General features: G+C 39.8%; 1 protein-coding gene across 5 annotated transcripts in view; it reads left to right on the top strand.

Annotated features, from left to right (window-relative positions):
- Positions 1 to 19,619, top strand: part of rbfox2 (RNA binding fox-1 homolog 2) — an 84,654-nt gene that overhangs the window by 57,362 nt on the left and 7,673 nt on the right. For 2 of the 5 annotated variants that reach the window (XM_061737488.1, XM_061737797.1), the window contains 5 exons: positions 2,702 to 2,789; positions 6,117 to 6,173; positions 9,237 to 9,405; positions 9,967 to 10,015; positions 19,400 to 19,494. In XM_061737488.1, the coding sequence (XP_061593472.1) occupies positions 2,702 to 2,789; positions 6,117 to 6,173; positions 9,237 to 9,405; positions 9,967 to 10,015; positions 19,400 to 19,494 (458 nt within the window). Of the gene's footprint in view, positions 1 to 2,701; positions 2,790 to 6,116; positions 6,174 to 9,236; positions 9,406 to 9,966; positions 10,016 to 10,387; positions 10,425 to 19,399; positions 19,495 to 19,619 lie in introns of all 5 variants that reach the window. The other 3 variants (XR_009783923.1, XM_061737578.1, XM_061737665.1) reach the window with 3 other exon arrangements.

Raw genomic sequence — 19,619 nt, 5'->3', positions numbered from 1 at the left:
TCTCGAAATTGTATTTCAACATTAATCTTTTTTTTTTTTTTTTTTTTTTCTTTTTTTTTTTTTTTTTTTTTTCTTTCAACATTAATCTTGACTTTTCGACTTTTTTCTCGACATTTCGACTTTTTTCTCGACATTTCGACTTTTTTCTCGAAGTGCACAATAAAAAAAAAATCTTCACCTCAAAACATTTTTTCTCCTGCATGGCCCTAATACTCTTCCGTATAATCATTTTTAGTGTCCCTAGATTTTTTCTTTCTCTCCTTTTTGTTTGCTTTTCCACTCTTCCGATCTGTGTCTGGTGGGTTTTCCGCGGCTACGTTGTTGGCTGATCCTTTGGTAGGCGACTGTTCTGTTGACATGTGACCTGTTACATCACTTCCTCTCTGCCGCAGGGTGGGGGTTGCTCTTCATTACCTCGTTTCTTTTTTGTTTTTTTGCTTTTCTTTTCTTTTCTCTCTCTCTCTTTCTTTTATTTTGTTGTTTTTTTTTCGTTTTTGTTTTCGGTTCATCATTTTCTTTCTTACATATATTTTTCTCTATTTCCCTGATGATTTTTGTATGTTGTTGTTGTTGTTGTTGTCAGTCTCCACGGTAACTGCTCGCGTGTCCTCACGCCGTTTCCCTGGCAACGGTAAGTTGTGTACACATGGCATCATCTTTGAATGACCCCTCCCCCCACCCCATCCGCCCAAAAAGAAAATAAAATGCACCCAAATGAAAGACTCCTTTTTTTTTGCTGAAGGGAGCTTGATTGATTGATTGATTGATTTGATAGAACCTGATTGGCTAATCCTGTGATTGATTGATTGATTGATTTTTGATTGGGGAGGTGGTGAATGAAACTATATTACGAGATTAGCCATTGACCGCATGGCATTTTAATAAAAGGCCACTTGTATAACTGAATGTACTGCATCTATCTGCAAGTGCAACGACTTTGACTACCACTTCTTATGCCTTCATTCCAATCACCTCTCTAACTGCATTCAGCATTTACTTCCAGAGCTGTATCCTGCATGGTTTACTCTTCTTCTGGTCATCTGTATGACGCCATATTAGTACTATTATGTCATCTCTCTGTGTCATGTGTCAGCTAATAGCTGCATTCTTGCACTCTAGTTGGACGGCATGCAGAAGCATGAGTGCTATGTTAGCTTTTTACCGGAGAGGGGATGGTAGCTGTCTGTATCTCATGGCGTGCTGTGGTGCTTGATTATCACTTCCTGTACTGACTTTTTTGTAGGCTGTTGTCGAAAAAGTGCCGCTGCGCAGGCTTGATGTTCAAATTAAAGCTGTGTGCACTCTCACGTGGATGAACAGTCCGCGTCCCAAACACATATATATACACATATATAAATCTGCTCACGTCACACAAACACTGAGACCATTAAGAAAGTGGAGAAACTAAAGAAGAAAGCCCTGAAATCATCCCAGGAGACTTTTCTAGCAGTGGCAGCAGCTTTTCCGTGTTCCTTGATTTCTGTGAGGAGGTTGATTTTTTACTTTTTGATGCGTTTTGGTTCTGGACTGCGTGTGCTGGTGGTTGTTTCTGATGTGTTGCACTGATCTGAGACGCCCGGCCGTGTTTCACCGCCGAGGTCTGAACTTTCTTTTTTTAATTTCCTTTTTTTTTTAAATTTATTTATTGTTTTCCTTTTCTTTTTTTTTTCTTTTCTTTTTGAGGAGTGATATTTGCATCCCCCATCCTCTCTGCCTCTCATCCAGCCTCCTCTTCTCTCTCTCTGTACTCACTCTGGAACCATCCGTCACCCCTCCATCACCTCTCGCGCTCAGATCCAGCGTAGGCAGCGTCGGCCAGACGCGTGCGGGTTCACGTTTATGGACCTTTTCTTATCGTTCGTTTAGAAGAAACTGCACATCTGGATGGATCGTTCACTCTCTGTTGCCTCGTGTCTTTGCTTGTCTGTCTCTTCACGTGGACTGGCACCTCCTTCCTTCTGCATCCCTCTATTTCTGTCCTTTCTCTGTTGTTCTCTCCCCCTCCTCTCCCTCGTCCTTTGGTATGACGTGTATTCGATCAGGAGGGCTTAAAATCTTCTTTTTAATTGGTCTCCTGCTGCATCTGATGCTTGCTGATTGGCTGGTTTTGCTCACCTCTGGTGATGTAATGCGCTCCAGACTGGCTGTATGTTATTTGTGTATGAACTCTTTCGATTTGATGTCTTTTATTTATTTATTTTGCATTGTGTTCGACCGATGAATCTGCTGCTTAATTCACCTTCTTTTTCCCTCCTTTTTTTCCGCAGCAATATAATGGTCTTGGATTATGATTTTTTTTATTTTTTTTATTTATTTTAATTCCTTTTGAATGCATTTGCACTGAAATATCTCGTTTTATTCATTCTGTGTGCCAACGGTTGCCTTGTTTGTGTGCAAAAACTGCCTGACTACTCACCAGGATCCTTATTTTCTGTTTTTTCTCCTTTTTAAAAAAAGAACCGCATGCATCGAATACAATCGCTGCTCGTAAACAAGTATTAACTCGAGTTGGAAAAAAGAAAAGGAAAAAAAAAAAAAACTGTCAGGAGTATAATGACACCTCACAAAAAACAAGCGGAATGTCGCTACAGTCTGTGAATACACAAAGTGATTATACAGCACTTTCATAGCTCCTGAGTGCTCGTTTTATCTCCAGGATTGTGTAACGCTGCCCCCCTGAACCCTGTTGTCTGGTGTCCAGGTCAATAACGCCACAGCCAGAGTGATGACAAACAAGAAGATGACGACACCGTACTCCAACGGAGAAGGCCTCGCAGCGCTACCATACGGTAATACATGTTGCTCACTTAGACGTATGTTGCTCTTAGGCACCGTTACTAGCTCAGAGGAGACGGAGGCCGTAACTCCAAGCTCACGAGTTCCAAAGGTGTCAAGTAACAAAGTACAAATACTCCGTTACCTTACTTAAGTAGAAATTTTGGTTATCTATACTTCACTGGAGTAATTATTTTTCAGACGACTTTTTACTTTTACTCCTTACATTTTCACACAATTATCTGTACTTTTTACTCCTTACATTTTAAAAACAGCCTTGTTACTCTATTTAATTTCGGCCTTTAAATAAAAACTATCCAGTTAAATTGCTCCATCCGGATAGAGTGAATTTGGTTGTGGTTGTTTCAGATGTTCTTGTCCAGTTTTGTTCTTACATCCGTTCCCTCAGATTCCTGCAACTAAACTTGGATGTACATTCCAATAAAGGTTAGGATAAATGATAACATGCCTCTGAAGTTTGACTTTTTGCACCATTACAATACTTATAGGCAACTAGTCATCATATCTCCTGCTCTCTGAAACACATGTTAATGCTCAATAGTACACATATATGCTTCTTTAATGTATTTGCATTATACTAAGATACATTCATTTTCAATGGCTTTTTTCCTTAATGGCTTTTTTCCCCCTTACATTACTTTTACTTTTATACTTTAAGTAGTTTTGAAACCAGTACTTTTATACTTTTACTTGAGTAAAAAACTTGAGTTGATACTTCAACTTCTACAGGAGTATTTTTAAACTCTAGTATCTATACTTCTACCTGAGTAATGAATGTGAATACTTTTGACTTTTGACAGACGTGCCACCTTCAGTCAGCGTGTCTCCATATAATAACACAGCCGACCACGAGGTGGCGCTAAAGCACTTCTTTTTTTTTTTTGCCGTCTGCAAATTATATTCTCCAATTGACACTTTGTCAGCTTTCTGATTGGTCCCTGACTGACCAATCAGAAAAATCCTTTTTTCGTTGCGACATCCGGATCAGAATGTCCGGTTGGACAAAACAGATGTCTCTCTCGTTCACATTAATGGAAAAAGTGTAGTTTTTACTTGCCTTGCATCAAAATTTAAATCCCTGGATTATTTTTTTTTAACTTTGTATTAGTAAAGCCGGGCAGACACTGTGCGATTGTCGGCTTGTTTTGAAGCGATTTTCCAGTCGTGCGACTATTTTTTAGATCGGGACGGATTTCGACCCAATCGTTGCTCGTGCCTCGTGCAGTAAACGTGGGGTAAGGACGAGAGATTAACACCTCACAACGAGCTCCCAATCACAAATCGTGTGATTGCAAGAAAATCAAGCGTGTTTGAAATCCTGGTCCTGCTACGACCCGATTTGCCTCATCCTTTCGCAGAGACCATGCGCAATCTCTGATGTCACGTCAAAAACTATTATTTGTAGTTTAAGTGTTGCAAATTCACATTACAAATCATGTTTTAATAGCAGAAAAAAAGACTGCATTTCCACATAGGTGCGGATCGCCGTGTACCTTACGCCGTAGGTCTGCGTTGGTGTAACGCGGAACCATAAATCAGCCTTTAGCCTCTGTGCTGTTCGGAACACTTCCCTCTGCCGAGTCACAACTTTTACGGTATGCGTTCATTGTTGTGTCTAAACATGATGCGCAGTGCCGACTAGGGGTGGGCAAAAATATCGATATGGCAATATATCGCGATACTTTTCCAACCGATTCAATATCGATATTCAAAAATTGAATATCGATTTTTTTATTTATTTATTTTTTTTATCCCCGATTTTTTTCCCATTATATCACCCAGTGCTCCTACCTAAGTGACAGTCCTGGGCATTGCCACTCTCTACCAACCCTGGGAGGGCCCTGCACTGAGCTCCGGTTTTATTTCACGTTTTATTTCATTTTATAATTTATTTTTTATATAACACAATTGCCTGTCCTTAAAAAATGAAAAATAATGGACAGAGGTTTATTTATTTATGGATTTATATCTATACTGACTGATCACTGTGCCTGTCCTTGGTTTTAGTACCATCTTTCTTGTGTTTATTATCATTTGCCACATAATTAAAGCAACCTCATACTAAATTTAATGTTAATTTCATATGATGTAAATAATATGAAAAACATATACAAATATGTTGTAACTTTAGCTTGTATAGTTATAATAAAACATTGTTTTGACTCAGTTTGTCCCATGAATTGTCACTATAATCTGATGAACGTGCAACTCGGATTTTAAGATCCATCACTATCATCTGATGTACATATATACAACTTGGATTTTAAGATGTGTAATGCATTTTTAAATTTTTCGGTGAACTATGTAGAATATAATAATCGGGATATCGCATAATCGGGATATCGCAATGTGTATCGTATCGTGGCTCAAGTATCGTGATGCGTATCGTATCGTGAGGTCCTTCCCAATACCCACCCCTAGTGCCGACCCAATCAGAAACAGTACAGATATTTGGGGACTTTTTTTTATATATATAAAAAAATAAAGGATCCCCATAACCTTTGATTGGGTGGGCAGGACGCACGTTTGGGTGGACACAGCCCACCCCTGCCCCAAAACTGGCCTCAAGTTCCAGTACACAGAGGTCCGACGGGAGGATTATGATCCTATAGTGTGAGCAGACGGGTCACATCCGAGCATCGGGTCGTACAGTGTGGGACCATAAATCTTGGGCTGTGAACTTTTGAACTCCGCAATCTAGTTCGTGCAGTGTGAGATGAAGCTGAATCAAACGATTTAAAATATTGCACAGTGTATGCCCAGCTTAAAAGGAACAAAAGGGTGCAGCATATTTTTATCCCCAAGCTGGCAGTAATCCGATCCGTATTTCTTCCAAAACAACGTCGGCTCGGCAGCAGCTAGAACCCATAGCTACAACCGCAAAACCGTTTATTTATTTATCCTATAATGGTTATAAAGGCGGTGTGCTCGGGGCACTGGGAAAAGTGACACCCAGAGAGAATCACAGGAATACATTTCATCCCAAAACCAAGTGTTTCTTTTTATTTATATCTAGTTGCTGTTGATTTTCTTTGATACATTAATTAGAAATAAAGTGATATAAAACCCCATTTTTTCAATGGAAGTGGACGGGAGAGACGACAGTTTTAGCCCCCCTAGCAACGGGGGCGGGGCTTGACAAAAGGTCAATTTAATCAAAATGTCTCTGAGGCCCATACACAGATGAACACTTATGTGGTTTTAAATGTTATTAATGAGCAGCAGGATATTTGGGACAAAATGCACTAGTTACCAGAGTGTGTTGCTGATTTCAGTGAAAGCTGCTCAAACGTTATTTTTTTTTTTTTTGTTGATTACAGCCGGATGGAAGTTGAGTCCGATGGTTGGAGCCATGTACAGCCCGGAGCTTTACACAGGTGAGACACAACTCGCTTTATTCACATCAACATTAAGGTGTTTTTAATGTTTTGTTTATTTATAGGCACAAATCCCCCCCAAAATACTCATTTGAAGCTTTCCAATTGACATCAAATAGGCATAAAACAGAACTCTAGAAGTATTAGGGCTGGGGATTGATTAAAATGTCAAGAATCGATTCGATTCCGATTCTTAAGATTCAGAATCGATTATCAAGATTTAATTCGATCCGATTTGATTCGATTCCGATATTGATTGGGGTTAGTGTTATTAAAACTGTTTTTTGAGCTGTTGCATGAATTATATGACTGTAGTTATGCAAAATATTACTACTAGTATTATATTGAGATTAAACAGCAAGTATTGCAGCTAATGATGCTGTAAGGACCAATCAGCTCCCAGAATGCTGATAGAACTGCTTTCAGAAACATCATGTGGGTCAGAATTACCAAACAGATCCAGGGAGGAAACAGAGACGGATGAAATCGGTTTTAATTTTTCCCACATTCCATTTTTATTTGTTCCTTTTTCGGTCTATTTTGGTTTTTAATTTTTGAGCATTTGGTTTTTAGCATTTTTTGCAAATGTAACCCCAAGACAGTATATAAAATAATGAAATATAGACAATTTATGCAATTATAACCTAACACTTTAATGTTTTCATACCTTTTAAACATATTTAAAGGCAAAAACATGGCACCAGTTATTCTCGTGTCCAACAAAACATTCCTTTTTTGGGGATAAACAAAAAAATAACCAAAAGTTGTAATGTAATGATGAAAAAAAAAATACATAAATAAATAAAAGAAGAAAAAATAAATAAATAAATAAAAAAATCGATCTTTAGACATATGAATCGATTTTTATGAATTAATATGAGAATCGATTTAGAATTGGGAAATCGATTTTTTTCAACACAGTCCTAAGAAGTATTCCATCAGATAAATCCCATCTTGACAAGATACCATGTTTTATTTCATAGTTTAAATATTGGTGTCCACTATAAAACAACTCCATATAGCAATAGGAATAGAATGGGTTGTGTCCATCCAGAATGTCTTCTAATACCAGCTAGAAGTGCATTTGATAACCCTTGGAGGAACACGTGAACATTCTCTTATGCTGCAGAAGGAGCATTACTCCCCTCCCTGACTAGCTTTAAGCCTCTTCTCTCTTTTGTGCAGTGTTTAGAAATTAAAAAAAGGTATTCCTGTGTTAGTAATGACCAATTTATTGAAAAGGAGTGCGGCTGCAGACCTCTGCTCCCGAGTCTCCTCAGGCTGCACGAGCCCAGAAACACCGTGTGAAATAAAAAACCATGAATGAATGAATTAGATCATGTGAACGTACCTGCTGTTCAGCCATTAACCTCCACTTTTCTGGGTTTGCAGCCTGTTTTGCCCTTTAGCAAGGCAGATTTTTATGTTGTTGTTGTTTTTTGTGAATGAATTAGCATGATATGAATTTTGATTCTGGACTTTCTTAGAAAAATTGGATTAAGTGAATTACAATTAATCAGTAAATTGAATTATTCCAAACTGGACTGCATGAAACTTCTTTTCATTCTGTGTAAAAGTTCACTTCTGTTGTGAGAAAACTGAATGTAAATTCAGGTTTGACGACTTTATTAATCCCTTTGGGAGGTTCCCTCGGGGGAATTGACGTCTCCATCTCACTCATTCAGCATTGTCATATACAGGACTGTCTCAGAAAATTAGAATATTGTGATAAAGTTCTTTATTTTCTGTAATGCAATTAAAAACAAAAAATGTCATACATTCTGGATTCATTACAAATCAACTGAAATATTGCAAGCCTTTTATTATTTTAATATGGCTGATTATGGCTTAAAGTTTAAGATTAAGATTCCCAGAATATTCAAATTTTTTGAGATAGGATATTTGAGTTTTCTTAAGCTGTAAGCCATGATCAGCAATATTAAAATAATAAAAGGCTTGCAATATTTCAGGTGATTTGTAATGAATCCAGAATGTATGAAATTTTACATTACAGAAAATATATATTTATATATATATATTTTTTTTTTTCAAACACCCATATAAAGATAAAAAGATTTTAAAAAAAATGCAGTGCCATAAATAGAATTATATGAATAGAAAATAAATAAGTGTTGTGAAATATTGCACAAAGTTATTGCACAGTCCGGTTTGTTGTTGGTCAGACTTACTGACCCCAACAGTAATAAAGTGAAATCAGTTTATTTCCCTTTATTTTGAGTAAATAATGTATTAATACATGAATAAGTGGACGTCTCCCTCCAGAAGCGACGTTGTCATGAATCGATTCGATTCCGATTCTTAAGATTCAGAATCGATTATCAAGATTTGATTGGATTCGATTCCGATATTGATTTGGGTTAGTGTTATTAAAACTGTTTTTTGAGCTGTTGCATGAATTATATGACTGTAGTTCTGCAAAATATTACTACTAGTATTATATTGAGATTAAACAGCAAGTATTGGCAGCTAATGATGCTGTAAGGACCAATCATCTCCCAGAATGCTGATAGAACTGCTTTCAGAAACATCATGTGGGTCAGAATTACCAAACAGATCCAGGGAGGAAACAGAGACGGATTAAATCGGTTTTATTTTTTTCCCACATTCTGTTTTTATTTGTTCCATTTTCGGTCTATTTTGGTTTTTAATTTTTGAGCATTTGGTTTTTATCATTTTTTGCAAATGTAACCCCAAGACAGTATATAAAGTAATGAAATATAGACAATTTATGCAATTATAACCTAACACTTTAATGTTTTCATACCTTTAAACATATTTAAAGGCAAAAACATGGCACCAGTTATTCTCGTGTCCAACAAAATATTCCTTTTTTGGGGATAAACAAAAAAATAACCAAAAGTTGTAATCTAATGATGGAAAAAAAAAATACATAAATAAATAAAAGAAAAAAAAATCGATCTTTAGACATTTTTTAGGAATTAATATGAGAATCGATTTAGAATTGGGAAATCGATTTTTTCAACACAGGCCTAGTGATGAATAAAGGAAGTGACTCTCTGCTGTGTGTGTTTGTGTTTTCTGTGTGTCCCGGTTTAGTTCCCGGGTTCCCGTACCCGGCAGCGGCAGCTGCCGCCTCCACCGCGGCCGCCGCCGCCACCTTCCGGGGCGCCCACCTGCGGGGCCGCGCCCGGCCCGTCTACAGCGCGGTCCGGGCCGCCGTGCCGCAGCCGGCCATCCCCACGTACCCGGGGTAAACGCCAGCCGCTGGCGCCGCACATCACTCGCCACACTGTAATCAGAAGTTAGCCAGCTGCCTCCCCTCCAACGCACGGCTTCACCCGTTATCAGCCGAGTCATAGTCGTAATCGTGCATGCTCTCCGCTCGACCAGATTCTCATCGCGTTATTGAATTTGACAGGTTTTTGCTGAGCTGAAATACCATTTCCTTGTTTATTATAATGAAACGATGTCACCCCGGCTGACTAGTAACACGTGAAGCATATACAAAGAGGTGGTATTTAGTGTTGCATGCTGCACGGTGTGCAATAATCTCACCCTTCTTCTCTTCTCTCTCTTTCTCACAATCTGTTTGGCACTATTTTCTCACCTCCCCCCCCTGTAACCGTCACTCCTGTTTGTTGTTTTTTGCACTGCCCACACGGTGGCGCATCACACCCATCTTTTTCTTTTTGTTCATTTTCGTCTGGACGTCCCACCACCGCTCCTGTGTGCTTCTCTACCTCCTCTCCCTCCTCCTCCTCCTCCTCCTCCTCCTCTTCCTCCTCTTCTCTGCCGTCTGTTTCCCTCTCAGTGTGATGGCCTATCAGGATGGTTTTTACGGCGCAGCGGCCGACCTCTACGTAAGTACGCCTCTCTCTCTCTCCTCCACTGCCCCGTCACCCGTCACCTACGTTTTCCCTCCTCCTTTTTTTGCCCGTGGGTTGTCAACTGTGAAACGGCGCGGATCAAACCCACAGAGGCGTGTACTGTTTGGGCCGTTCTGATTCATCGCTGCTCCACGTTTTTATTTATTTTACACTAAACTGAATCTTTAAAAAAAATGATAATTTCGGCACATTATCTACAATCAAATCACCGTCACGAGTAGACTCTTCTGGGGTTTGTTTCTGTTGCATTTGTGAGCAAGTTTGTACCAAAGTGATCATGAGAGTGTGTGTGTTTGTGTGTGAGAGTGACCAGGTTGACAATAGCTGTTTCTGTTCTCTCTGTAGACTAGTGTTTCAGGACATTAGTGGCAGATTGCCCCAGGTAGGGTTGACACTCTCTTGTGTGAGAGCCAGTGTGCTGCATCCTCCTCGTCTCCAATGACTGCGTGCTGCTAGACATTATTGACCATCTGAGATTGAAATGCCTTCTCTGTCTTCTTCTACTAACTCACTGGATTCTGACATGGGTGGAGTTACGGAAGGGGGAGAAAAAGCATTCGATTGAGATCTGATTTCACAAAGAATTCAGGGATCTTTTTATTTTATTCATTAGATTAATTCCAGGATGAGAGGGAAAAAGTGAGATCTACATAAACTTAAACCCAAATGTATACAGTCTGTAGGCAAATGGCTTTTCTTTGGATTGCAAATAATTACTTTTAGCAATTAGTTGTTTTTTTTTGTAGAAATGTACATTTAGATAGATGAATAGTTCTTTATTGTCATTATAACTTATGTACAACGAAATTAAAAGTGCTCTCCAGTCGCATCATATATAAAAAATAAAATAGCTGAAAAATAATCCAATAAAATGTAATTTAAAATATAAACAAATAAAATAAATAAATATATATATATATATATATATATATATATATATATATATATATAGGTCCAGAAATGGCAGCGTTTTAATACTTTTGCTTTTATAATACACTACAGTGGGTTTCAAATACAAACATCGAAGATGACTTTAAGCTTTAATTTAAGAGGTTTTATAAAATAAAATAAAATAGCATTTAGGAAAGCAAATAAAAGCTCTGGAGTTTTATCGAGTTAATAACTTCAGTCCGACAGCTGTTTGATTGGAGCTGCAAATTAAAAGTCCAAGGTGATCTAGGTGCACATGAAGGAGACGATCAATAACCTGGAAACAATAAAAATGACTTACATCTATAGGAGAAAGAGCAAAAAGCTTAGGTGTGGCCGAATCAGCAGCCGGGAGCCGTTAAAAATAAAAGAAAGGACCAGTGAGCTCGGCAATCTAGTCTACAATCAATACTCGTCCTCATGTGAGTACAGAAGCTTCACAACACATAAAAACTACGTCCTCCATCCTCTGGAACCGGATCAGAATAATTGGAAGAGAAAAGTCTAACGGCTCCAAAGCAGAGGACGTGTGTGAAGCACGGTGGAGGCGTGTTATGGTATGGGCGTGTATTGTTGGTGTTTGTTGTATCAGAAGGCGCCTGATACAATCTGAGATGTGTAGGGTTAAACTACCGACTGCATAAAATCATGGACGGAGCATTAGGTCACGTGTTGCTCGAGGAGCTGATGGGAACATGCCCACTAGGAATGGGTGATATTTTACCGTTCACGATAAACCGTCAAAAAAATTCCCCACGGTAAGAATTTGTCATCTCGCGGTAAAAACGAGAAATTCCCATTGATGACGTTTTTGTGTAAAGCTGATTTATGGTTCTGCGTTAAATCGACGCAGAGCTTAGGCCGTAGGGTACGCGGCGATGCGCAACGTACGGCGCGTGTCGCTGCGTACCCTACGCCGTAGGCTCTGTGTCGATTTAACGCAGAACCATAAATCAGCCTTAACAAACATGGCGGAAGGCAGATCTGAGAGCGAGGAGCTCGTTGTTAAAAGAGTGACGAGGAGCAAACATCTATTATATGCAGAGTCTGCAAAAAAACAGTGAGCGCAAAGGATGGCAATACAAGTAATTTATTATATATTTTAAATTATATATTATATATTATTATATATAACATTATTATAACAGCTGCTGCTGAGGTCTCCACCAGAGTGGTGTAATAATTGGTGTAGTTTAGTAGCATTTAGTATTCTTTTAGAGCAGTGTTTTGGGGGCTGAATGTGGTGATAGATTTATAGTTAAAAAGGTGGAGTTGAATTGGTATTTTTTTATCGCCATTTTTATCGTTATCGGGATAAATGCCAGAAATTATCGTGATACATTTTTTAGTCCATACCGCCCATCCCTAATACCCACCGCCTGTCAATCAAAGCTAGCTTTGCGTCTTTCTGTACCCCGCCCAAATACATGCAGATGTGCCGGCAGATGTTTACGGCGGAGGCTGGGTTGCTTGGCTAAGAACGATGGCGCGACGATTACGGATGAGGAACTGATAGCAGCTAGCTATTGGCTGAGCCGACTGTCAATCGGTCATATTAGAAATATATATATATTCCTTTATACAAATTATCCTGCTGTGGTACAAAAAAAGATCAACTTATTGAGTCAAAAATTGTAAATACCGTATTTTCTGCATTATAAGTCGCACCTTCAATGAATGACATATTTTAAAACCCTTTCCATATATAAGGCGCACCGCATTATAAGACGCACTAAATATCTGGTAAAATACCGACTATAGTGGCTGGGGTTGAGTTATGTATCTACCTGATGGAGCTGCACTACAGGAAATGCTACAAAATCCTACAGCAAATGCAAAAAAAGAACTAACAAGAAGAAAAGTACCGTATGTCAAACTTTATTAACAAAATAAAAACCAGCTTTGCTCCGTCTCGTCAAAGTCGCCATTATGCGAGTCAGCGTCGCTGCTGTTATCCTGAACGTCTGTGATGATTCCTGATGTTTTTAGTGCCATTACTTCGGCGACACCAACTACATTACCCACAATCCCCCTGACTACAGTAACAGAAATTACCGTAATGATCATATATAAGGCGCACTGCCGGTTTTTGAGAAAAATAAAGGCTTTTAGGTGCGCCTTATAGTGCGGAAAATACGGTATGTTTATTTCTGCTCTTAAAGGAGCTTGAGGCTCCTTTTAAGAAATGAGACTCTCTAGCGCCACCCTTCCCCACGACGGCCGTCGGGGGTACTGCAGCCAACAGTGAAGCCGGCACGGGAGAACGGGGAGAACGTGCATGCAGCGTCATGTGACGTCACATCCACAGGACAGCGCGGGAAATTCGGGACCGAATTGCAGCACATTTTGCAGCACACAGCCTGTTCAAGGCAACGGAGAGATACACTAGAGGAATCATTCTTTTGGGTTTGGAACGCTTCATCTGACATTTTTACTAGAAAACTTAAAATGTATACGGATTTTTTTCATAAATCCTGCCACAAACCGGCCTCAAGCTCCTTTAAGTTTAAAAGGGTAGTGGATGGAGAGTGACTCGCTCTTGCAGCCAGCACCTAGTGGTCAGTCGAGGAACTGCAGCGAAACAAAGTTCTGCATGAGACTCAACCCAGAAGTAAAGGATGTTGGTGCTTCGGTTAAGCAAGCGCCAACCACCTCACTTCCCTTTACGAAGTAAAACAGGCTTCAAAACCTTCAGAAACCAATGGGTCACGTGACCTTGATTTATACGGCCTATGGGGTTAAACTGTCAGCTCACATTCAGAGAAATGCTACAAAACCGATGGGACTGAACTTCTTACCGGAGCTGGACAACGATGACCCAATACGTGCCGTTAAATCCACCCAAGACTTTCTAAAAGGATAAAAGATACTCTTAAATGGTTCGGTCGGTCACCTGACCTCAACCCATGAGAGCGGGGTTACAGTTAGGGCTGCAACTAACGATTATTTTAATAATCGATTAATCTGTTGATTATTTTTGCGATTAATCGATGAATTGGATAAAAAAAAAAAAAAAAAGCATTAAATTCCAACCATTTATTCACAGTGCAGATAATCTTCAGAAAGTTCACAAACAGGTTGCTCCTTGAACATCCCTGAGCTTTTAAAGTATTGATTAAAAAAAAAAACTAAAGGGACTCACACAGAAAACATACACATGTATGCTTTACATCTGCCAAATATATAAAAATAAAGTGCACAAAAGAGGTATACTTTGTTTAAAAGGGACCTGAGCTGTCACAACGATAAATGAATTATAAAAAATTAAGAAAAATACAAATCAGAAACAGGATTTGTTTGAAGATTACAATTTGTTCTCTCACTGCCTTCATTCAAAAAACTAAGGATCTTACCCAGAAGTTTTCTTATTTCTAACCTAAAAATGCCATTACACCTGATAACACACATCACTTAAAAGATTAGGTGTTTTTCCCACGTGTTTCAATTGAACTTTAATTTGTGTCAAGCAGTCAAGCAAATTTTAAGTTCTAGTTAAGTTTTAAGGTAAAGTCTTAATAAGATTTTGAGTTTTGGCAGTGTTCAAAATAAAATGATGAGACCTGCTGTATTGGAGCACATTTTCTTTTAGTTAAAACTGTAATAATCGCGCGACACAACGAATCGATAATGGAATTCGTTGCCAACGCTTTTAATAATCGATTTTTATCTATTTTATCGATTCGTTGTTGCAGCCCTAGTTACAGTTAAGGTCATGTTTTCATTTGGGTCCCAAACGTCCTTCAGTAAAAAACATCCTAAATGCTGAATCTCACATCTTTGTGAAACCTCTTAAATTAAAGCTGAAAGTCCCCACTCTTATCTCCATCGTTGTCCAAATGTTTGCATTTCCATCTTTAGACTTCTCTGAAACAGCCGCGACAAGCGGAGGTTATTTTTCAAGGCACAGCGTCAGAAATCACTCCACTGAGTGCACAATAATCCGACAAATGACTGTTCCGACCTTAAAGAAATGCTTTTAAATTGTAATTTATGTGCCCGTTGCTTACTCAATAAACCGGGAGTGAGTGATCAAATTCTTCAGCTGCCCAATAATTCTCTCCTCAAAACAGTTTCCTGTCAGAAAAAGTTGCATATTTAGCTGCTGAGCTTCGTCTCCGGGAGTCACATTAACCGTAAGCGAGGACGTCCGGCCGGTCGTTGCTCATTCTTATGTAGCGAAAGTGATGCGTTTCCAGTATGAGGGAAGATGAGACTCTTAAGTAAGTGAAACGTAATGGGGGAAGAGACGCGATGCAGGATGATAGGGGGGGTTGGGGGGGTTGGGGTGCAGGACCACAACCAGAACCTTCATCCAATCTGCAGCAAATTCAGACCCCTTCCAGGAATCTCCCTATCTGTTTCACCTGTGGCATGCTTAACTGAATCAGTGTCAGCATGCGGACATACTTACAAGGCTGACACCCCCCCCACCCCCCACCCCAACCCCAGCCCTTCCTCCCACCTCTCTCCTCTCCATCCCTTCCCTCTCTAGACGTGTCGGTAGTTTGTCCTCCCTGTGTATCTTATTATCGTTCCCCCCTCGGTGTCACTGGTGTCCCCCCACTTCCTGTTGGGGGGGTTACTGTGTCTAAGGTCAATAAAATCAGAATGCAATGACTTGTGATTTGTCAGAAACCCTTTTTTTTATTATTATTATTATTCACAACAGAAAACACCTCTGATGTTTAAACTAAGGAAGAAGAAGCAGCAAGGGGGGTGTTTGCTGCTTTACTTAATATAGCGCTGCATATAGCGTAGGAATGGGTGATATTTTACCGTTCACGATAAACCGTCCAAACAATTCCCCACGGTAAGAATTTGTATCTCACGGTAAAAATGATAAATTCCCATTGATGATGTTTTTGTGTAAAGTCTAAATTATGGTTCTACGTTAAATCCACGCAGAAGGAAGGAAGGAAGGAAGGAAGGAAGGAAGGAAGGAAGGAAGGAAGGAAGGAAGGAAGGAAGGAAGGAAGGAAGGAAGGAAGGAAGGAAGGAAGGAAGGAAGGAAGGAAGGAAGGAAGGAAGGAAGGAAGGAAGGAAGGAAGGAAGGAAGGAAGGAAGGAAGGAAGGAAGGAAGGAAGGGAGGGAGGGAGGGAGGGAGGGAGGGAGGAAGGAAATGAGCAAGAAACAAAGAAAGAAAGAAATGAGCCTGAAAGAGAGAGGGAAGGATAAATTCCTGTGTATGACGTGTTTGTGTAACAAACATGGCGGATCTGAGTCATTCCAGTTTTGCAGTACAGGTGTAACTCATTTAATTGGTTTTTATTAATTCAATTTAATTGGTGTAGTTTAGTAGCATTTAGTATTCTTTTAGAGCAGTGTTTTGGGGGCTCCAAAGACTGAATGTGGTGATAGATTTATAGTTACAAAGGTGGAGTTAATTTTTTTTATCGTCATTTTTATCGTTATCGGGATAAATGCCAGAAATTATCGTGATAAATGTTTTAGTCCATACTGCCCATTAGGGGTGGGCAAAGATATCGATATGGCAATATATCGCGATACTTTTCCAGCCGATTCAATATCGATATTCAAAATTTGAATATCGATTTTTTTTTTTTTTTTTTTATCCCCGATTTTTTTCCCATTATATCACCCAGTGCTCCTACCTAAGTGACAGTCCTGGGCATTGCCACTCTCTACCAACCCTGGCAGGGCCTTGCACTGAGCTCAGGTTTTATTTCACGTTTTATTTCATTTTATAATTTATTTTTTATATAACACAATTGCCTGTCCTTAAAAAATGAAAAATAATGGACAGAGGTTTATTTATTTATGGATTTATATCTATACTGACTGATCACTGTGCCTGTCCTTGGTTTTAGTTCCATCTTTCTTGTGTTTATTATCATTTGCCACATAATTAAAGCAACCTCATACTAAATTTAATGTTAATTTCATATGATGTAAATAATATGAAAAACATATACAAATAAGTTGCAACTTTAGCTTGTATAGTTATAATAAAACATATATACAACTTGGATTTTAAGATGTGTAATGCATTTTTACATTTTTCGGTGAACTATGTAGAATATAATAATCGGGATATCGCATAATCGGGATATCGCAATGTGTATCGTATCGTGGCTCAAGTATCGTGATGCGTATCGTATCGTGAGGTCCTTCCCAATACCCACCCCTACTGCCCATCCCTAATATATCGTTGGTATTTCTGAGCTGCCCGTGTTGCAGACGCCCCCCCTCACACCAGGGGCCTCCGGTTTTGGTCCTGGAGCTCCATCAGTCCTGCGTGCTTTACATGCCTCCCAGCTTCACACATGTGACCCAGATCAACGGGTCATTACTACGTCGGGGCAGATCTGTGAGAGCTGGGAAAGATCTCAGACACGCAGGGCGGTGCACCTCGAGGACAGGAAGTGAATGTTCCTGCCTCGTATACCGTCATGTTCGACAAACATGACGAACGTTGCGTCGGACGGTCCCCGGCGTACAGAGACTTCTCCAGATTCTTCGGACTCTCTCGGTGACTTTATTCACCTCAGTGAAATCGTGTCACAGTAGTTGTCTTTGGCACAGTTTTTCCCAGACGGGTGAACCTTCCTCTCCAGGAAGTTCTTTTTTTATACCCAGTCACGTGACCCACCGACCTGTCGCCCGTCAACCTAATTAACTCCGGGACGCTCCTCCGGGACGCCAGCGTACTTTTCCAGCCTCTCGCTGCCCTTTTTCTTTGAGAGGTGTTGCTTTTCCATCAAACCCAAAATGAACTGATATTATATATATATATATATATATATATATATATATATATATATATATATATATATATATATACACACACACACACACAGTACTCGAGTTGTAAAAAAAAATCAGGGGGGATGGTGGATTTTATCATATGGGGACAGATAATTTGTGCTGATTACAAATAATATAATATATTACAAATAATAGCACTGACCAAAACACCTGCAGAAATACTGCAGGAATGACATAGCAGCAGTTAAATGCAGCCTTCTGTAAGCTTTAAATATCCACTGGGCTTACATCAAATACATCAAAACACAACAATAAAAACAGTTTTCTGAACTTATCAATATGACTCTGTCCTTCACAGGATAAGTAACATGGATCACTGCAAAAACTCAAAATCTTAACAAGAATATTTGTCTTATTTCTAGTTAAAATGTCTGTTTTTAGTAAAAAGAAATCTCATTACACTTAAAACAAGACTCATCACTGGAAAAAACTATTTTCACCTGTTTCAAGTAGATTTTCACTTAAAATTAGTAGAAAAATCGGCCAGTGGAACAAGATTTTATTGCTTGAAATGAGAAGATAAATCTTGTTCCACTGGCAGATTTTTCTAATTATTTCAAGTGAAAATTTACTTGAAACAGGTGAAAATTGTCAAATAAGTTATTTTTTTGGCGATGACTCTAAATGTTAAAATAGCAGTAAAACCACATTCATTAATAATAATTAATAATAATAATTTGGTGAATAAAAAAAAGTGGGTTTCTGACGAATCATTGCGTTCTGTTTTTGTTTACATTTTGTAAATTTCTCAGCCTCCACCCCGTTCGTTAAACCCCCCATCCCTGCCCTCCTCCTCCCCCTCCTCCCCCCCCAGGTCCAGCCTTCCTCCCATAGCAGGCAACTGTGTGGTTTTGAATGCAGGGAACTGATTGTGACTGATTCTTTAGGGTAGAATGCAGCGGTGTGTGTGTGTGTGTTTTAATCATCGTTTTCTAGGGTGTTTTTCTTTTTTTTTGGTCTAATACGTGTTCTAAGTTTGGGAAGCATGCCGAGTCTGTCAGTGATTGATTGCTGACCACATCAGAGAGTGAGTGTGTGTGTGAGTGTGTGTGTGTTTGCCCTTTGTTTTAATCCAACTGGCTGACTGTTTTTCTTACACTTGTAGTTTTGTTTGTTGTGTTTTTTTTTACGTGTGTCTGTTCACCAGCTGTTCATTCAAACATAAATAATGACACAATCACCTCGCTGCCACCCCTTCCCCTTTCTCTAACCGCGTGTTTCTGGAAGGGAACGTGGGTGGAGCACAGTTTTGGCCGCCGTTGCTCTCGCCCTCCGCGTCCAACTCGCCACCAGGAAAACGAAGCACCTGAGTGCTGAAAAACGTGTCTCACGTCTGCCGAGTTGGTCGCGGAGCGGGAGAGCCGCGCGGCGCCTGAGCTACATCCTTGTGAATGCCGTACTGCACCAGATTAGCCGGTTGTGCTGACTGTCTGCTTGTTAATCTTTCGCTCTTCTCAGCAGTTTTCTCTCTAAGTGTAACCCTTTAGATTCACTAGTCTTCCGCTCTGCAGAGGAAAAAGTGGCACTGAGTTTCATCTTCTTTCTGTCCTATCCCACCTCTCCCTTCATTCTCTCTCTCTCTCCTCCTCCTCCTCGTCACCTCTCCCACTCGCTCTCCTCCTCTTCATCGCCTCCTCACAGGGTGGATATGCAGCATATCGTTACGCCCAGCCGACTGCTGTAGCGACTCCTGCGGCGGCAGCAGCAGCCGCCGCCGCCGCGGCGTACAGTGACAGGTGAGTCCTATCCGCCAAAACATTCATCACATTGGTTTTTTTTTTTTTTTTTAAGCAACAAGAACAAAGAACTACGTAAAGTTTACCGTATTTTCCGCACTATAAGGCGCACCCAAAAGCCTTTA

Source organism: Cololabis saira, chromosome 1, assembly GCF_033807715.1.
Source record: "Cololabis saira isolate AMF1-May2022 chromosome 1, fColSai1.1, whole genome shotgun sequence".
Lineage (NCBI taxonomy): Eukaryota > Metazoa > Chordata > Actinopteri > Beloniformes > Belonidae > Cololabis > Cololabis saira.
The sequence above is the reverse complement of the archived record's forward strand: the minus strand, read 5'-3'. Positions and strand labels throughout refer to the sequence as shown.